This window comes from Phoxinus phoxinus (assembly GCF_949152265.1).
Source record: "Phoxinus phoxinus genome assembly, chromosome: 13".
Classification (NCBI taxonomy): Eukaryota; Metazoa; Chordata; class Actinopteri; order Cypriniformes; family Leuciscidae; genus Phoxinus; species Phoxinus phoxinus.
Genome location: NC_136888.1, coordinates 27,073,389 through 27,092,758, shown reverse-complemented (window position 1 = coordinate 27,092,758; position 19,370 = coordinate 27,073,389). Strand labels below are relative to the sequence as shown.

The 19,370-nt window shown below is 36.6% G+C and overlaps 1 protein-coding gene across 2 annotated transcripts in view; it reads left to right on the top strand.

The window, feature by feature from the left end:
• mboat2a (membrane bound O-acyltransferase domain containing 2a) overlaps positions 1–19,370 on the top strand; it is a 241,599-nt gene that overhangs the window by 210,191 nt on the left and 12,038 nt on the right. For both annotated transcript variants that reach the window (XM_079632857.1, XM_079632856.1), the window contains exons 2-5: positions 2,360–2,505; positions 5,085–5,162; positions 13,141–13,236; positions 13,906–13,961. In XM_079632857.1, the coding sequence (XP_079488983.1) occupies positions 2,360–2,505; positions 5,085–5,162; positions 13,141–13,236; positions 13,906–13,961 (376 nt within the window). The remainder of the gene's footprint in view (positions 1–2,359; positions 2,506–5,084; positions 5,163–13,140; positions 13,237–13,905; positions 13,962–19,370) is intronic.

Here is a 19,370-nt window from a genome sequence, read left to right as displayed (position 1 = left end):
ATGATTTTTGCTATTTTTTTAATAGTTTTTTTTAATACATTTTTTTTAATTGTCAGTCTACAGTACAAATGTGTCAGATGATCTGCCATTGAAATGAAAGCTTGTTTTGAAAACAAAACAAGAATCATAATCAATCACCGGCGTAAAATATCTGAAAGTACTCAAACTCAAGCCTGAGATGGAATGGGCCACGCTTATTGTAATGGACATGCTTTGTCCCTGTCAAGTAAAATTGAATAAGTGAACTAAACTAGAGTAGAAATGAATGGAGAGCGAGCGATAAATAAACCAGTGCAGAGTCGGGAAGGCGGAGTTATTTTAAGCTGGTGACGGATTGTATCTTTGTTGAGCTGGAGCTCATTTGCATGGCAGCAGGCACATGAAGATGACCTCACTCTTGCTTTATCTCACACACACTCTCTCTCTCACACACACACACACACACACACACACACACACACACACACACACACACACACACACACACACACACACACACACACACACGAGAGCCAGACAGAAGGCCACTGAGCAGCAGGGAGAAATATATTGTGTCTGTGTTGCTCCACAGCTGAGGATATATTCAAAATAGCAACTCGTTCTGTTTTTGCAATATGTATATTTTGCACACTATGCATATTTTCTGTATGCATATATACAAACACTGCCAGTATGACCTTTTATATTCAGCTAAATGTGCTTTAGTGTAATCACACAATGCAATGCTCTTGAATCGACCTCCCATTTCTAGAGTGATGAATGAACCAAAATCTCATTATTCACCAAAACAGGAGACATTTTTAGATAAAAGTTAATTAAAAAAAATGCTTAAAGATATGAATGTATACATTTCCTATGTGATAACTGGTCAAAACTTTCTGAATTATATGCAATTCAATGTGAGGTCATGTGTCAACAATGTAGCATACTATATTTTTAAAACAGTTTTTTAGATTTTCATTGGGATATTTTTCCAAACCGAAATGAGCAAATAGTTGCCATTGATGTATTTAAACACACATCAGAGATGTGTATTCTGTGTGTGCGCTGCAAAGAGGTTTGAGCCTTGACTCATACTGTACGTGTTGCCAGAAAAAAACACAAACAAGATCAAGCCCAAAATAAACCTAAATAAATCCAAAAGCTTTACAAGGCAAAAATATCGCGACCCATATTTTAACAGCTCCATAAACTGGATTGCGTTACGAGGCAAGCCCAAAGTGCACTCTGTGAAGCAGCCTTCCAATACAAAACACAACGCCTCTGTCGATACTGATCTGATTAAAAAAGGCTTTGGTCGCTGTAATATTACTTTGGTCAAGATAGCCATAGTGGATACCAAAAGCACACAGGCTATTGTTAAGTCATGTTCCATACATTTAGGGGATGCATGCCCGTATTTAACTCTGGTTTTTATTTCAGAAACGTTAGTGTACATAGCCGGTATATACTTTGCAGTAGGCTGTATGCAGCTATCATCCCATCCCAAACATAACCAGCCAGCGCCTCATCAGCTTCCATAATGGCAGAAAAGCAGCTTTAGCGCTGATATAAACTGTCCATTAGGTAATGGACAAGCATATCTCTGCTCTCACACTCTGCGCTCACGATCAGTGAGAAACTCCTGATTAATACTGGATTGAAATGCTTATTTCACTGCTTTGCATACCTCATTTATCATCAGGATCTTCAGCTCTAGTATTTCTGTATTGATGTAGTGTGCCACCATAAAGGCACTGTGTTGTTTTGACTATTGCACTCAAGAAGTTATTGGATAACTCACACACACACACACACACAAAAAATCCTGTTAAAGCAGTTATTTTGCTCTTATGATCTTGCCTAAGTAAAATATTCCTGAAATTAAAGAGAGAGAGAGAGACTCGGCAGCCAACTGTGCATACTTTATGAGATTAGCCGTATAAAGCACTGTAACGTTCAGGTCCAGACGTGACTTTGTACAGTAAACAGTGACATTATGTAAAATACATTTACGCCATTTACTAGCAGGAACTAACTGCCGAAACTCTGCAGCCAAACAGTTCTAATTCCCTCTTCTCACATGACTTTATCCTCTTCACAAATGCATTTATCTTGTGTTAATGTCTGTCAACATAGTTTCAATTCAGCATTGAAGCCATTATCCAGATGTACTTGAAGACATACATTTGAAGATTAAATGGAGATTAGTTTTGATTTTCCTATCCTATAGTGTATTTTAGTCTATTAAAAGTCACAGATCTGAAGAACCTTTATAATTGATTTGGTCTGTATTAAGATGAGTTTAATTGAAAGTTGTGTTGCTTTCTCACTTTTCCTCTTGAACAGCTCTAAATGAACCTTCTGTGTCTCTCATTAGGTGAACTTTGTGGTGTGCCAGCTGTTCGCCCTGGTCACGGCTTTCTGGTTCAGACTCTACCTGCACCCTAGTAAGACGAGTCCCTTCATCCGGCATGTAGTTGCCACCCTGCTGGGCTTCTATTTGGCCCTCTTCTGCTTTGGCTGGTGAGTGTTTGTCTGCTTCATCCCTCATATATCTCGGATCATCCACTTTTGATCCATAGCAGCGTCATTGATAGCCGGCTAGTGAGCCATTCAATTTATAATGAGGCTATGGACTGCTGGCAGAAGACCAGAGTCTCCTCAGCAGCTACGCTGTGCGCTGCATGCTGGAAACTGAGAGACGCTCTGATGGAGCAGTTTGTAGGCCTCTTTTTATTGATCTGTACACGTTTACAACAACAACACCGTTAGTGTGAGAAATCTGTCCATTTTTTAAGGAGCCCTTTTTTGGTTTTGGTTTGGTTTGTCAGGACTGAAGCATAAATGCAACTTACCTGCTGTGCTTGTTAGTTCAAATTAAATTAGTTTAACATAACTGGAAGGAGTCATTAGTTAACACAGGTAAAACATGTGTATTACAAAATGACGAACAAAAATACTCTTCATACCTTAGTTTAAAGATTTAATATACATTGGGATCAAAATGTTAGAGACATATTGAAAACCTGGTGAAAGGTTTTTTTTTTCAAAAAAAAAAACATTTCTGTTCTGATAATGTATGGAATTAGTGCATATTTATTGAACTAATTAATTTCCATATTTAAACATAACACTTCAGATAACCTGTAATACAAAACAATTGTCTTACTGTACTTTGAGTAATCTATTGGGAAAGTATGGTGATGTCTATTATAGTTACAATTTTACCATATTCAAACCAAATACTAAGACATTCTGAGTGTCTCAAATAAAATAAAATAAACTTTTCGTGTTTACATTTCATGTATTTTTATGTACTGATGATACTATACTTTGTAATGGCACATTTTGTACTAATAAAAAAGGTGCAAAGTTAAACATAAGACTTTTAGACCTCGGATAGTGTTTCAACATTAATAAAGACAGACCAAATTTACATAATCAAATCACTTTTTTTATCACAAGGTCAAAGTGTGATGAATTGCATTAATGGGAGTCATGCTCAAGCTGGCATTTATTGAAAAACATCTGACCATACGGAGCAGTCTATTACAGCTCTCTGAGCAAAGGTCAGTCTACCCAAATCAAACAGGAAGTCTTTATGCAATGAACATGACAGCAAGAAGAAGTTTACCAAGATCCAGAAGACGCTAATGTGTGGTACTTGCGCATTTTGGAATGCATTTATCTTTCCTCATAATGTAGCGAGTACCAACTGTATCAAGCAAATGTGTTCTCTATTTGTATGGCAGTGTGTGTGAGGGGGTTTCCCTTCCTGATTAGGCCGTCAGCTGTTCTGTCGTGATGATGTGCTATCGTCACATACTCCGAGAGTTTGTTTGTCTGTCCAGCAGAGGCTCATTGAGCTCATTTACTTTCTTAATGTGAGTTCCAGGTGTTATCGTGTGGGATTCAACAGTACATGTTATTGCAAAGTAAAAAAAAAAAGCTTTTGTTTCAACAAAATGCAATTGCTTGCCTCACCCCTCAAATAAAATTCTCTTTTTCCCATTACATAGTCATTGTGTACCAATAGTTAAGATAGCTCTAGCTCTATTCTCGTACAGACCACCCACTTTTTTCACAATCCAAACAATTCCAGATGGATGAAATCTAGACCCCCAATTGTTTCTTCTGTTGGATGGTGTCGATTACAGCCTTTTATGCATTTCTACAAAATTTTGTGACACATTTCTGTTTGCAATTGCATTGTAAGACTAGCCTGGTTCTACCAGACTCTCGAACATTTCATTTGTACAGAGAGTCTGGCCTCTCTCCATTGACAAGCGTTAACTTCCTTGTAGGCGGGTACTCTGATGAAGTTTAAAACTATTGGATCTGCCCAGAGTCACTCTGGATCTGCCATAACCAATCGCTAACATTTGGTCGTGACGTATGACGACTCAAACTAGCGCACAACCTCAACGTCATCGTTCTCAGCCACTCCCTCTGTTCGCTGATTGGACCGGTAAAAAATTGACTGAAGAAAACCCAAGAATATACCACAATCCCAGACGTAATTCTCAAGGAAAATGATAGTTGAGTGGAAGTACGTAGGAGGGCGGAGCCAGGCTATTGTAAGACATGTTGTGCACACAAATTAGAGTTATTTTGGATTTGCTAGATGACAACGTAAAGCCAAACATGCACTGAAAGCAAGCGGCATTACACTTCTATTTGAATGAACAAAGTGTAGACAATGTAAATAATCGATTAAGTTATCTTTATTTAGTGAAAGTGGCAATAAAGTCATTCAGCAACTCCTTTGACCACTTGTCATGCTTAGGGTCATGGGGATGCTAGGAAACACCCAGCATATATACGTTAAAGCAAATATCTAATCATCCAATCACATGGCTGCAACTCAATGCATGTATACATCGTCAAGACGGTCTGCTGACGTTCAAACTGAGCATCAGAATGGGGAAGAAAGGGGTTTAAGTAACTTTGAACGTGGCATGGTTGTTGGTACCAGACGGGCTGGTCTGAGTATTTCAGAAACTGCTGATCACAATTCTTTCTGTCCTGTTCAAACTGACTGTCATAGTTTTATGTCCATACTCCTTTTATTGGTATCCTCTTCTCCTTGTGCTTCATTTCAGGTACGCCTTACATTTTCTGGTACAGAGCGGTCTTGCTTACGGCGTTATGATCTTCACAGGTGTGGAACACATGCACAAGTGAGTACCGACCTCAAAATTCCCTACACCATCAAACGGCCCTGCTTTCAGCAACAGGAAGAACCTCATGTCAAATCCAATATCATGACACGGTCATCAAGCCATCCAGTTCACAATATGCGTTTGGTTTGTTGAAGAGTAATCCATGCCGCTCTCACACATCCATTTCATTCTTTTGAGTAAACAGCCCCGGGGCAACGAGTGAGCGTCTGTTTTCATCATTGTTTCCACAAGTTGTATGCTGAGTGACGGCTACCTCTGATCTGAGGTCAGATGAATGGATGTGCTGGACCATGTGGTTTGCACTGCTGCTCAGGGCGGTACCAAAAATAACCAGTCCTGCTCGATAGGGATTATTATTAAAAACCAACCATCAACATTAATGTGTAGTGTGTATTGAATCCTAGGCCATGGCAACAAAAACAAGGACAATACTGACACTATCACATGATTTCATTACGTATTTCTGAATAACAGGGACATCTGATTACCATAAATATGAGAGATTTAGATAACTGTGCTAGGACACCTGAACTTGGCACATACTTCTGAACATCCAGCCAAAAGGCCTTCCACCATGGTTTGTGAACTTCGGCTGGTTAAAAAAGTCATTATGACAAGTTGACCGTCGGCCTTCTGCCCAGATGTTTGCGTAACTGCATAATTATCATACAAGGAGTTTGTCCACGTGTACTAAACACACAGAGCAGGTATAGTGCATACTGTAGAGGAATGTTCCGGGTTCAATACACCACCTCACATTTACCTCTGAAAAAAATCATAAAATCCAGCAAAAATCAATACTGGATATTTGATTGTTCTCATTTCCCTTATTTTTACATTTGGTTTCGCTTTGCCATCCGCTAACGCTCATTAAGAGTTCATCTTTAAAAACAAAACATTGCAAAATAATGTTAAATGTTAATATATATTCCTACTATGAATTCCTACTTGCCAAACGTGTCTTTGTGAAGTTAATGACATGAACATGTAAATCCATTAATCCGATTTTTGCACAAGAGTATAAAACATGACATGACGTACACTGTAAAAAATATTTGTAATTTTTATTGAAAATAATTCAAACCTAAAGTAAAAACCTATTAATTGTTAACCAAGTTGTCTTACCATATATGGATAAATACTAAAAACATTGTATTAAATGTAATTTTACTCTAAAATACTGTCATTTTTATGTTTTTTCAACTATGAACTAAGAATTTACTGTGAAAAACAATAAAGAGACATTCCCAGAAGTCCCTGCATGACACATCACGTATGATTTTTTTAAATAAATTAATTTTGTTTCTTTTTGTTCTTATTTTTGTTATTAGTAATTAGTTAGTTGTTAGTTCATGTTATTACATGTTTATTGTATTATTTGAATTTCATGTGTGTTACCCTGATAGTGTTGGTATATTCATTTTACATCACTTAATAAAATGTACGGTTATAAGTTGTAAAATATACAGGCACTAGTACCATCCCATAACATTTTTATGGGGAATTTATGGCAACCACAGCAGATTTTTTTATCGTAAGATTTTTTTTCTTTTTTGTGTAACTGGTTTATGTGGAGCAGACTCCATGTGAATTATGTCTGTAGCACATAACCAAAACTTTTCACCTACAACAGTTACCCCACCACAAAAGGACACTCCTGAATGGTTTGAGATTTTTACAATCTAATAGATTGAACCCAGTACATTTAATCTACTGGACTTTTCATTGCTAGACTAGACAAACTAGACCTTGAAACAACGTATTTTGAACCGTGAATGTTTCCTATTAGTTGCAAGATAATGTATTAGGTCATAGTAATGTGTAGTTTGCACCGATTATGAAACAAGTCACTTTTCCTTTCTCTTGGCTGTTTGTTGTTTTCTTCTGAGAAGGTAAAAAGCAGCAACTAGTTGGGGACTGATAAGATGAACTTGTGCAGGAGTCTGTGGGGATGATAGAGACATTGACTGGCCCTGTTCCCTGCAGTGAGAACAGAGAGCGCATTAGGGATGCAGCGCTACAGAACAGACCTTTTGAAACTCCAGGAGACGATCAGTCAGTAATAGAGTGATGCCATGCTCCACTGCTCAGGGGAGATGAGAGGGCAAAGGATGAAGGGAAATTGAAAAACAGGGGTGGAAAACCACTAAAGAATGCAAGATGTGTGTGTGTGTGTGTGTTTGGAGAAAAAGCAGAAGTATCTATTTTGAGAGGCTCACATTACTTAACTGGTTTATTACCTGGAGTCATTAAATCAGACTCACAATAAAACTGGCATAGATTAGCTGCTTGAAGTGATTATGCAAACACTTCTTTATATAAAAAAACTGAATACTCCATACTCTCTCTTCTCTGGCTTAAAGCCAGCGCGAAATGGCATTCGCAACCCATTTTATTTTCATAATGTGATGTTTTTAACAATATCTAGAAAGAAACATACATGTGTAAAAAGTATGTGCACCCTTGGATTCAGAATAACTGGTTGGTCGTACTATGGAAGCAGTAACTTTTTTGACGAATGTATGTGTTGACGTTTTTTTTTCTTGCACCACAAACTTCCTACTGCATCTTTAAGACTAGGGATGCACGATATATCAGCATCGGCCGATACATGTTATTTTTTAATGTTATCATTATCGGCCTGATCAGAAAATTTGGGCGATATTAAAGCTGATAATAATGGATTATTTCCTTCAGATGCGCACTGCTCGCCATGATGGTTTTGAATTGCTTGAATTTTGATTGGAATCACTTCAAAACAGTAAAATACAGTTAAGTGGAACATTTTTAGTACAAGTCTGTCAAATAGGCTATATAAACTTATAATGAGAACATTACAATTGTATGCTTGGGACATGGCTTTTTATTGGTGAGACTTTTGGTTTTATTGGTGCGATTTTTGGTTTTGGTCAAAATCAGGCTCTCAAAAATGATATAATTTGGATTTAGATTTATTGTCGGCCAAAATATCGGCTTTCAAATATAAAGAATTATCGGTTATTGTATCGGCCAAAATGTTCTTATTGGTACCTCCCTATTTAAGGCTTATTTGCACTACCATTCAAAAGTTTGGGGTCAGTCATTTTTTCAACCTTACCTTACAGTCCCACTACTTTTAATGAAGATAATTGTGTGTTGAGCTTTAGAGTATCACGCTGAACTTTCAGTTTAATTTGCACATTGGCTTGCACATCTGCACTGGGCCGTATAAATGACGATGTGTATTGCAGTTGCGCTGTCATAGTTGCCTACTACACACGTTTATTTTTTTTTACCATTTTAGGAGCCATATTTGGGAGCCATATACCATTTACCATATTTAAAATATACATGTGGCATCAACAACCACAATTGTTTCCAGTTTCGTTTCAGGGTGTGGTTTGAGTAATGGGATTTAAATCCATCTCGAAGCGTTTCAGAGGGCATTTACACCTGGTCTTTTCACGTTTTGGATAGCTATCCTATCATAGAAAATGCATGAAGTGACCAGGCCATATGATTTGAGGCAACTCGAGTGACAGAGATGGTTGGTGTACCAGCAAATTTCAGGGTTTTTTATGCAAATAATTAAAAACACAGACAGGCAATGCAGACAACTACAGGCCACTTGGTGACCTTCAGCGATTAAAGTACTGTGTGTGAATGAATATGCTTTTAGAGCTCTAATGGATGTCTATTTATTGACATCTTGATTCTTTGAGCGTCAAACTCAGGTTTAAGAGTTTAAGAATCTATACAGATTAAATGGAGCACGGTAAGCTTTCATACTGAGGTCTTGCTTTCACGTTCAGCCTCGTGAAATATGTGAAGTCACACACAACACAAGACTACCATGTGCCTTTAACTTCTGCTCTGAGAGTTAAAGAGTTTTGGTGAAAGGTCGTTCTCTCAGGTCTTGTTCTATTGCACAATGGTGTGACTGTCGCCCGTTTCATTAAAAATGACACGTTTATGATGTGATTTATTGCTTTAATATGTTTCCACTCAGGCATGTGAGAGAAGGGTTTTATGGCGTAGACAAGACCCCCATCTAACAGCTGCTGATAACACCTCACCCTTGTGTCTCACCTTTGTAAATTATCATCCTGAGACTTAGTGCTGCGGTCATTGCCAAATGAAAATGTAACTAGAAATGAGAGTGAGAGAGAGAGAGAGAGCTGCCCTCATCACGGGTCACTGGAGCTCTTGTCTGCCTCATTGGAGATGAATAGTGTAAATGTATATTTATAGAAGGGCTACTGTAGAGTGTGAGTCCTTGAAAGGCAGTTTATGCTCTCTAGTGGAGACCGTGTCAAGGGAAAGAGGCTGAAAAAAATCAATAGGTGATGCACGGTGTAATGTATGCACAACATGGCACTTTTGGAATGGAATGGAAGTCACAACTTTTTCTTTCAAGAAGCCAATCACTTTTTTTAATAGAGATGGCTGTATATTTAATTAAAATGCTTTTTTAAATGAAAATGAAATTAAAAAGCAATGTTTTTTTTGGCTTTAGTTTGTTTTTGGGTTTTCTTGAAAGCTATTGTGTGACCGTGAAAAGATTTGTGTGCAGAGATCACTTTTTGTCACTGGTTTAGTGTTAGAAAGTTAGTTTGCACTTTCAATATATTGACTGGGAAGGGCTCGCTGTATATTTGTTTCTGGATTGTTGCTGAGGTCCAGCCGACCAATCAGAACCCATGGAGACCAGAACTAGGGTTACACTTTCGATAGTCCACTTTAGACGTTCTACTAACTATAAGTAACTTTTCAACTAACTCTCATTAGAGTATTAGTAGACTGTAGTAGACTTCTCAGTAGACAGTTAGGTTAGGGTTAGGGTTAGTAGAATAAGTTCACGTATAGTTGCCAAGTTACTTATAGTCAGTAGAATGTCTGTTGGGGGACCAACAAAATAAAATGTTAGAAAATATCAAGCAAACCGTCTACTAATAATCTAATGAGAGTTAGTTGACATGTAGCTGCAAAGTTACTTATAGTTAGTAGAATGTCTAAAGTGGACTATCGAAATAAAGTGTTACCCTAAACAGAGCTTTACTAGCTATGTATGCATCCAAAGTTACAAATTTAACTTTTGCGCAAAATTGGAATATCACATAAAACATTTGCGAATAAAGTTTGTGTTTAATAAAATAAATTGCGTTTCCATCCAGTAAATCGAAGAGAACAAAATCGCCACTTTCTGATACGCTAAATATCACTAAGAAAAGTAGGAGAAGATATTAGCCAGGTTTCCATTACAGATTTGTGCAAAACTTTTGCGATATTTTCTAAAAGTCGTTAAAACACTATTGCAAAATAACGGCGTTTCCATTAACCAATGTTTTGCAAATATTTTTTTCCTCTTGTGTTAAGTCATTCCAAAAATCATGGCAACGGAAATTGGTAGGTTTACATATATATCGCAGCCACTGGACTAGGTATTCTTTTTAATCAATGGAGACGTAGGTGTGTTATCCAAGCATTAATGCAAGAAAAGTCCCTTATTTCTTGGGAGCGGCCACGTATGAGGTGTTTCTGGGTGTTATTTATTCCCTCTTATCTGCTTCAAGGTCTTGATAAATTGTGGCATTTCTTTGTTGTTTAGAATCAAGTATTCCTGTAATTCTTTTGTCTTTTATGAGTTTAATAAAGAACTCTCATCTTCTGTCCAAACATACCGCCCCATCTTTAAAGAATGATAGATTTTTTACTTGCGTCAGGTGACCCGAATAAAAAACACCTCATGCACGCGTAAAGTGGTTTGCGATATATGGAAGTTTTTGCGAAATTGACGTGTTTCAATTGGACGTATTTTCAATTCGCAATTTTAATTTCCGTAGTTTGAAGGGTAAGAGAGTTCTGGGAGGGATTTATACCGAACCATTTTGACAGCAGACTTTGCTCAGGCATTTCAAAACAACCAAAATGCATTTCAGATGCTGTGCAAAAAGATCGTTCTGCTAGTTAATCCAGTTATGCCGTCCCATCGTCACTTTTTTTTTTTTTTATGCGCATCTATGAATTTATTCGGTAAATGTGTTTCCATCGTAGTTCATGTGCATGCTTTCTTATCGGATAAAAAAATTATCCAACTCAACCGAGCGCATACATTTTTTTAATTCACATTTTTAGAATTTATGCTCATCTTGGCATTTCCATCCAGCAGTTTTTGATGCGATATCTCAAAATGCGCATAACATATGTGGATGGAAACATAGCTACTGATAGGCTGGGAAGAAAGGTGCTGCAACAATGTAAAATATGTGAAAAATAATATGTTTTTTTTTTCAAGCATGAAAACTATTCTAGTAGACTCCAAAAACAAAACCAAGACTCTGAAAAGGGGCATCCATAATAGGTCCCTTTAAATAATAGAATTTTTAGGATTGCATGTGCAAGTTAGCATTATTATCTTATATTTAATTATATTAAATTCATTATTATTGAACAAGTTGATAGAAAACATCACAAACTTTTTGTTTTGCGGTTGCGGTCAATATTAGCTGAACAAAAAAGCATTCAAGGATGCACACTTAGAAAATCCATCTATCCTATCCTATCCTACATTGAAAATCACAGCCCATCTTCTAACTGTACAATGTTCCCTGTGCAACTAGAAGGCGACCTCCACACAGTCATCCTACAGAATGCTTAAACAGAAGAAGGTCTTCTTAGTACACACAGTGCTGCTCAGAGCTCTGATGAAGGGCCTAGTGTTGAGACAGAGCAGGCACCGCCTCTGAATACTGCGAGTGGGGCTGTAGACATGTTAAACCGGCTTTGTTTGAGGCGAAGACAGAAACTACATTGCCAAGAATTTGCCCACTGTTTCCTAGTGAGGAATCGGGGGACTTGGCTGCTTGAGTCAGAAACCTGAATGCAGCATACCAAACGTTCTGCAGCTGTGTGCGGCTGATAGTGGGAGCAGATTCAAAGGCCTTTGCCTCAAACAGAGGCCCTGCTGAACATCAGTGGGTCTTTGATCACTTTCAGGGGCTGTTTTTGATGGTTAATATGCTGAATAAAAGAGCGATCCTTATCGGATTGTGGGAGGATGTTAAAAGCCGAGTTGAAGTTATGGCTCGAGTCTGATTGTGTTGTTCTAACATGCCGCTTTAGGCAGCAATGTAACAGAGAAGCCTTGATCACTCTCTCCACTAACAAATTAGTTGTAGTATGCAAATAACTTGAATGAATTAGCTTGTATATCAGATATCAGATGTGAGCTATTTGCGGCAAAGTGGGGGCTCAGGCTATTTTAAGATAATGGCGCCAATTGCTAAATTGAAATGAACCAACAAAATAAGAGTAAAAAACTATGGAATGTATTTTAATATTTATTATTTGACTCATTTTTTTGTTTTCTTTGTATTTTTATTAAGTCAAGTTAATTCATCAAAACAGTGGCCTATATACTAAGGAAATTATTGAACCAATGTTTGTAATGGGACTATGTCTTTCCAATGAAAATTGTTTGTTTATTCTGATGATGCAGTGAATATTTGCTGTTTACCGAATATTGCACTAAATATACTTAAAAATAGATATAAATTAGTTTTACAATGATAAACATTTCAAACATAAATATATTATCACATTACCTAATTACGTTTAATTCAGTGAGAGACATCCATTTCAAATCTCATGAATTAAATTAAATCAGTTATTTTTCTAATTTTAACTCGGTCTTCTATAAAAATGACTCATTTGTTTAGACTGCCAAAAGTAAGTCAATAAAGAGATGTTAAAATTACTTGGGTTTTTTTTAGTCATGGAGGAAATGGAAGGACAATTTAGTGCATTGCATTGTGGTATACAGTGTTTTCACACTGTGTGGTTTATGTATACTGCACTTTTTGCATACATGAATTTTGCATAGTGCCCACAATATACACACTGCTGAAATGAAGTAGGCCTAGTATGTATGTGGTATGTTTTACCAAATGTAGCCTTTTTTTTCAACTTTTCCCCTCATTTGCCTTCTTCTCCTTAGATACTGCTTTGTGGTTACGCTGGGATATCTCAGTTTCTGCCAGGTCACCAGAATCTTTGTGTTTGACTATGGCATGTACTCAGCTGACTTCACTGGGTAAGTTGTCTTTGCACTGGAATCATGGAAAACTGTGTGAAAACATTTTTGCTAACTGAAAAAAAAAAAAAAAATTGTAAATAATTTTTTTTCCAACATTAATGGAAAAATATATATATTTGAATGTCTCCAAATCTAACACAAATACAATTTCAATTAAATGAATACATTTTTTTGGTTTTTGAGTTTTTGCACCCTCACCTTTAAATTAAATGAAAATTAAATTAAATTACATAACAGTTTGTGTAACCAAATAATAACTGAGTGGAAATTGGACACACTGTATAAACGAGCCCTAAATAGACCGGGACTCTTATTTTGAAATGTCTATGCTCATTCAAATTCAGATGAGGGAGATCAAATATGCGGTCTTAAAACAGTATACAACATGTTGTTTTATACACACCGGTGCGTCTACATGCACCATCATAATGATTCGGTACTTGTTTTACCTCAGGATCAAAGCAGATCAGAATTATTTACACCAAGGTGAACTCAACCCTTGAGAAGCTGTGTGGAGATGTGGTCAATACAGCTGTGTAAATAATACATGTCGAATAGCTTGTTTTGATAGAAGTCGAAGCTCTCACGTACATGTGGATCCAACAGACTCAATTTCAGGTGTAAAAAGGATCACACACATACTTTCCTTTTTCTCTCTGTCTCCAGGCCCATGATGGTCATCACACAGAAGATCACAAGTTTGGCGTTTGAGATTCATGATGGTTTGTAAAATTGTATTAATCCCATTCTCATCTTCCTCGGTGGTGAATAACTGGCATGATTTCTACCTGAAATCTTTCTACAGCTCTATTGTTTCTATATTAGAGGCCCATGTTAGAGGCTCTAGGAATTACATAAGCGCTGTTAAACCCTGCTGCTACACCACGTCCTCGTATGCCATTGATTTGTACCAATGCTGGCGCTGCACTCTAGTGAGTGGGCCAAAGTAGTTAGGGATGCCAGCTGGATGTTGCGCTTCACAGACCACACTTACCTCATCCAACACGCTATTATCGCTTATTATGCAGCTTGGTGAAATCTGTTTAATGAGATACTAATTGTGCTGCATCACCACATCATTTTTTTTTTTTTTTTTGCATGATCTGGATCATTGATAAAGGAGAATGAAGGTGATTTGAACTTCCTCTGAGTTTGTGAAAGAGACCGTTCATCCAGAATGAAAATTCTGTCATTTTGACACACCATATTTGAATATACAGAACCGTTCAAAAGTTTGGAGTCAGCAATATTTAATTTTATAGAGAAGTTAATGTTTTTGGATTTTCTTTTTTTGAGCACCAAATCAGCATATTTCTGAGGGATCATGTGACACTGAAGACTGGAGTAATGATGGTGAAAATTCAGCTTTGCCGTCACAGGAATAAATTATTTAAAAATATATTAAGGAAAAAAAAAACGTTACTTTAAATTGTAATAATGTATTAATAAAATAATATTAATAAAAGAAATACATTTTGCTGAATTGAATTGAAAAACTTTTTTTACTTTTTTTTTTTTTTTTAAATCAAACAAATGTAGCCTTGGTGAGCATAAAAGACTTAAAAAACATAAAAGACAATAACATTAGTTAATGTATTAACTAACATTAACTTACAACGAGCAATACATTTGTTACATTATTTATTAATCTTTGTTAACGTTAGTTAATAAAAATACAGCTGTTCATTGTTTGTTCATGTTAGTTCACAGTGCATTAATTAATGTTAACAAATACAACTTTTGATTTTAATATTGTATTAGTAAATGTTGAAATTAAAATGAACAAAAATGTATAAATGCTGTAGAAGTGCAGTTCATTATTAGTTTAACTAATGAAACCTTATTGTAAAGTGTTACCAATAATTCTTTCAAAAACATTCTTACTGAACATTATTACATTCTTGCTAATCCCAAAGGTTGGCAAATGGTCTGAGATTTAAAAATAGTGTACGTGTCAGTCAGATATGTGGTACTTTTTGTAATTTTTGTAACTTGTCAGCACCTGGTCACCATTCAATTTCATTGGATGGAAAAGAGCGGCTTTGACTTTCTTGCAAATATCTTCTTTTGCGTTCCACAGAATAAAAGGGTTTGGAATGACATCAGTAAATATTGACAGATTTTTCATTTTTGGGTGAACTATCCCTTTAAGCACAAAGGAAGGAGCAGCAGAGGACGCATGATGGCATTAACCCAAGAGAAACCACTCTAGTTTTATCAACGACCGGCAAATCCCCCCATGCAAACAATGCGACTGATAAGCAAACTAGATTGCACGCCATCCTAGCATAGTCTTTACATACTTAGTCAACCACAGAGCTAATCTGTGATGTGTGACCGAGTCACTTTTAGAGTCAAACAGAAGTGACATCAAAGTCACCACATTTCCTTTAACAGGGTTTTTGGGAAGATTAAGAGAGCACTGAAGCAGTTGCTCACAGAACAGCTGGCCTGGCCGAAACTGCAGCCCAGCACTTCTGAGCGGTCTCCGCATGACTTGCCCTGCTCCACTGCAGACACACACATGACATATTAATCCATGTGCTTTAATGAAGTTATGCAATCATCTCCTCCCTCCTCCACTTTATGGAGAACTGAACTCAGACTAAAAGTGTGGCACTCTGATCATTTGGCAAGTGATTAACGATGTTTAATTATTCTTAATAAATAAATAAATATATAAATATATATATATATATATATATTTTTTTTTTTTACATTTTTTTATTAATTATTTATGAATTTACTTATTATTATTATTATTATAGCCTTTTTTGAAACACTTTTATTTTTGGCCTTTTTGTCAAATGCAGTGATGACGTATTTTTGTTGACCAACCTGGAAATTAGCATCACCATGGTTTCCTCGATAAAATCCTTAAAGGATTTTTTTCCATTGGCTTTTGGATTATTGCAGAAAAGAAGCTCTGTGACCATCAAAAATTTATAATTCTTACACATTTTTTTCGTCATGAGAAAAATGTACAAAGTAACACAACTATTTTGAATTTTGAAGGCTAAATACAATTGCCAGAAGTAAAAAGCTAAACGTAGGCAATAAACAAACTACACCACGGTCACATGACTTCAACACCACCACAGTTTCTGACAACTCTTTCAGTCTTTATTTAACCCGTATATGCATGAATGTTTTGTCAATCATTATTACATATTCGGGTCTTTAACGACCCGGATCTATATCTAACGCGGATGGCTCTCTAACTGCTACAATAGTATAAAACTCTCTTGATATTTGAATAACAAATAAAATAAAGCACATTTCGTTAACTTTTGGAACTGGGAATGGAACTTGGAAGTTGGTTTTATACCATCATCGCTGTCATTGTCAGAGCTCATTTCTCAGTACATTCAGCATCTGGCTCATATTCGCGATCTCAACCATATTCTCAAAACTATCTTTCCAGCGTCTTCAAAAGCAATATTTTGATCGCTGACAGATTCTTCACCAGATGACAGGGACACCAATATTTGATTGATTGAGTACAGCACTTGCTCTGCTGTAAATCGCTGAGTCATTTCAAGTTTTGCTGATGATACTTGTATATTCTGTTGTTTTATGCCTGTGGTAATTATGTGTGAAATGTTACATCATCATTGGCACCTTTAGAAATACAGGTGAATTGCACTTTTTGAGTCAGAGATTTAAAAAAAAATTTGAATACACACCACACACAAAACATTATTATACTATTACATATCTCTGGTTGCTAGCGACCCTATGCTTTTAATAATTAGATTTTTTTCCTGTATTGTTTATAATGAATAGATTGAGGAATACTAAGAAGGCTGCTGTTTTACAAAAAAAATGCAAAAGTGTGATTATGAACAGCAAACTGTTCTGTAAAAGCACACTAGAGTAGATGAGTTGACCTGTTCATCATGATGATGTTTAATGTCCTGTCCCATTTAGTCACTTGTTAGCAACTTCCTTTTTCAAGACAAGTAAAAGCTTTTTATTTTTTATCACAAGCAGTTATTACTGATGTTTTTTATGTCGTAGAATTAAACAGGCAAAAATATCTTGAGCTTGTGTTATCCACACAGCTTAATTCTGGCATTTAACCAAAAACCCAATGACTTCAGGATGATTAAACCAGAAGTGCTAAAATGTTAACTCATTTCCATATTTTGGCCTACAAAAATACGTCATCCCTGTAGGCACTCTATAGGAACTGATTCAAACCTGAGTCTCCCGCATTAGCACCATGTGTCAATGTGTCTAGCTATTGTGCTAACAGCTAGGCCATGGTTCTGCTGTAATGTAATGCAGTTCGTTGTGCTATTAATGACTGGAATGTTTCAATGGGTCTGTGTAGAATCTGAGAGTGCTGCCCGGTGAACAAATATCATGAGGTGTTGTTGATTCTGTCGCATTTGCTGAAGGAAGAAGAGTGGAATTGTGTCTGTGTGTACATGGCATGCTGCTGTTGGTTATGCAATTCCCAGCAGCCATTAAAACCCGCAGAAGCTGATAGGGTGACTAATCTAGTTGTCAGTGCATCGACAGAGATGAATGAAGAATGGCTTGATCTCTTTTCTTCACTAACCCGAGAGACTTCACCGCTCCAGGCTGGAGCAGAGCAGCTCAGTGCTTCAAAACACAGCATCACTGCCCATAGACTCTTAATCAACGTCTAAAGTCAACGGTAGTGTGTGTTTTAGGGGTATAACGGTACATATATTTGTCCCGTCGTCACTGTACGGACATCATGGTTTGGTGCATGCAGTCAGACGACAACGAATACAGTCAGTCACAGGTGATCCACACTCCAATCCAGAAGGGGGCGCAGGCGCGCGAGGTCATGAAACATTGTTTGCTAACGCCACAACAGTAAAAAGTGCAGAAGAACATGATCTATGTACCAACCTAAAACAAGAGTTCAGATGGCACGCAAGAGCTTGCTACTAGTCTACACGCCGAATTTCGATAAATTTTTGTGACGCGCTCCACTAACTTCGCGGATAGGAAATCAGGACGCAGGAAGTAGCATCATATGTTGCAGAAAGCTCAATGTTTTTTTTTATTGTGAGTGTAGTGTACACAATTAAAAATAGACTCTTTACAATTTCTAATGATGTCTTAGTCTTATCTGTATGACCAATTGTATTTTAAGTTGTTTCCGCTGTTATTATGAGACAAAACCATTTGGCATTGTGTCAATTTGTGTCGTGGTCCAATGATGAAATATGCGTGTCCTGGAAATGGCAATCCTCGCGTGCCGCTTCACTCGCTGTCTCCTCGTGGAAAGGTGAATCATATTTCCGTGATTTATTGAAAAAGCGTAATATTGAACTTTGTGCATCCGGCATCGTCACCGCATGTTAATAAACTCTTATGTGAAGCTTGATTTTTTTTATTACTCTATTTATTTTGTACTTTTATAACACGAGATGCTTTTCAGTTTTATAGCTGGTTGTGACCTAACAACACCTTTATTTTTATTTTTTTATCAGCCCTACTAAACAATATGACCTATGCAAGAGTATATTCTGTTTACTGCTTAGTACTTAATACACTAAAGGAGGCTGTACTTTACCAGCTAGGGGACTAAATGACTAAACTGTAATTTGCACTACAGTCTGTTCAAAATAAATGAAAATAAACTTTTTCCCGTTCTACCAAACTCATATCGAACCGTGATCCCAAAACCGAGGTACGTACCGAACCGTGACTTATGTGTACCGTTACACCCCTTTATACAACTTGTAAGATTCTGTAGATTTTTTCAATGCTTTGCAAGAAGTCTCTTATGCTCACCAATACACACTAAGGCTGCATTTATTTGATTACATACATATTATTAGTACTATTGTGAGATATTATTGCAATTTTACATCTTCTATTTTATTATTTTATGCTTAAACATTTAATTAATTTATTCCTGTGATGGCAAAGCTGAATTTTCAGCATCATTACTCCAGTCTTTAGTGTCACGTGATCCTTCAGAAATCATTCTAATATGCTGATAATATGCTAATATTATCTAATATGCTTTAGTGTTCAAGCAACATTCTTATTATTATCAATGTTGAAAACAGTTGTGCAGTCATGTTATTTTTAGGATTCTTTAATGGATAGAAAGTTAATTTGAACAACATTGATTTGAAATA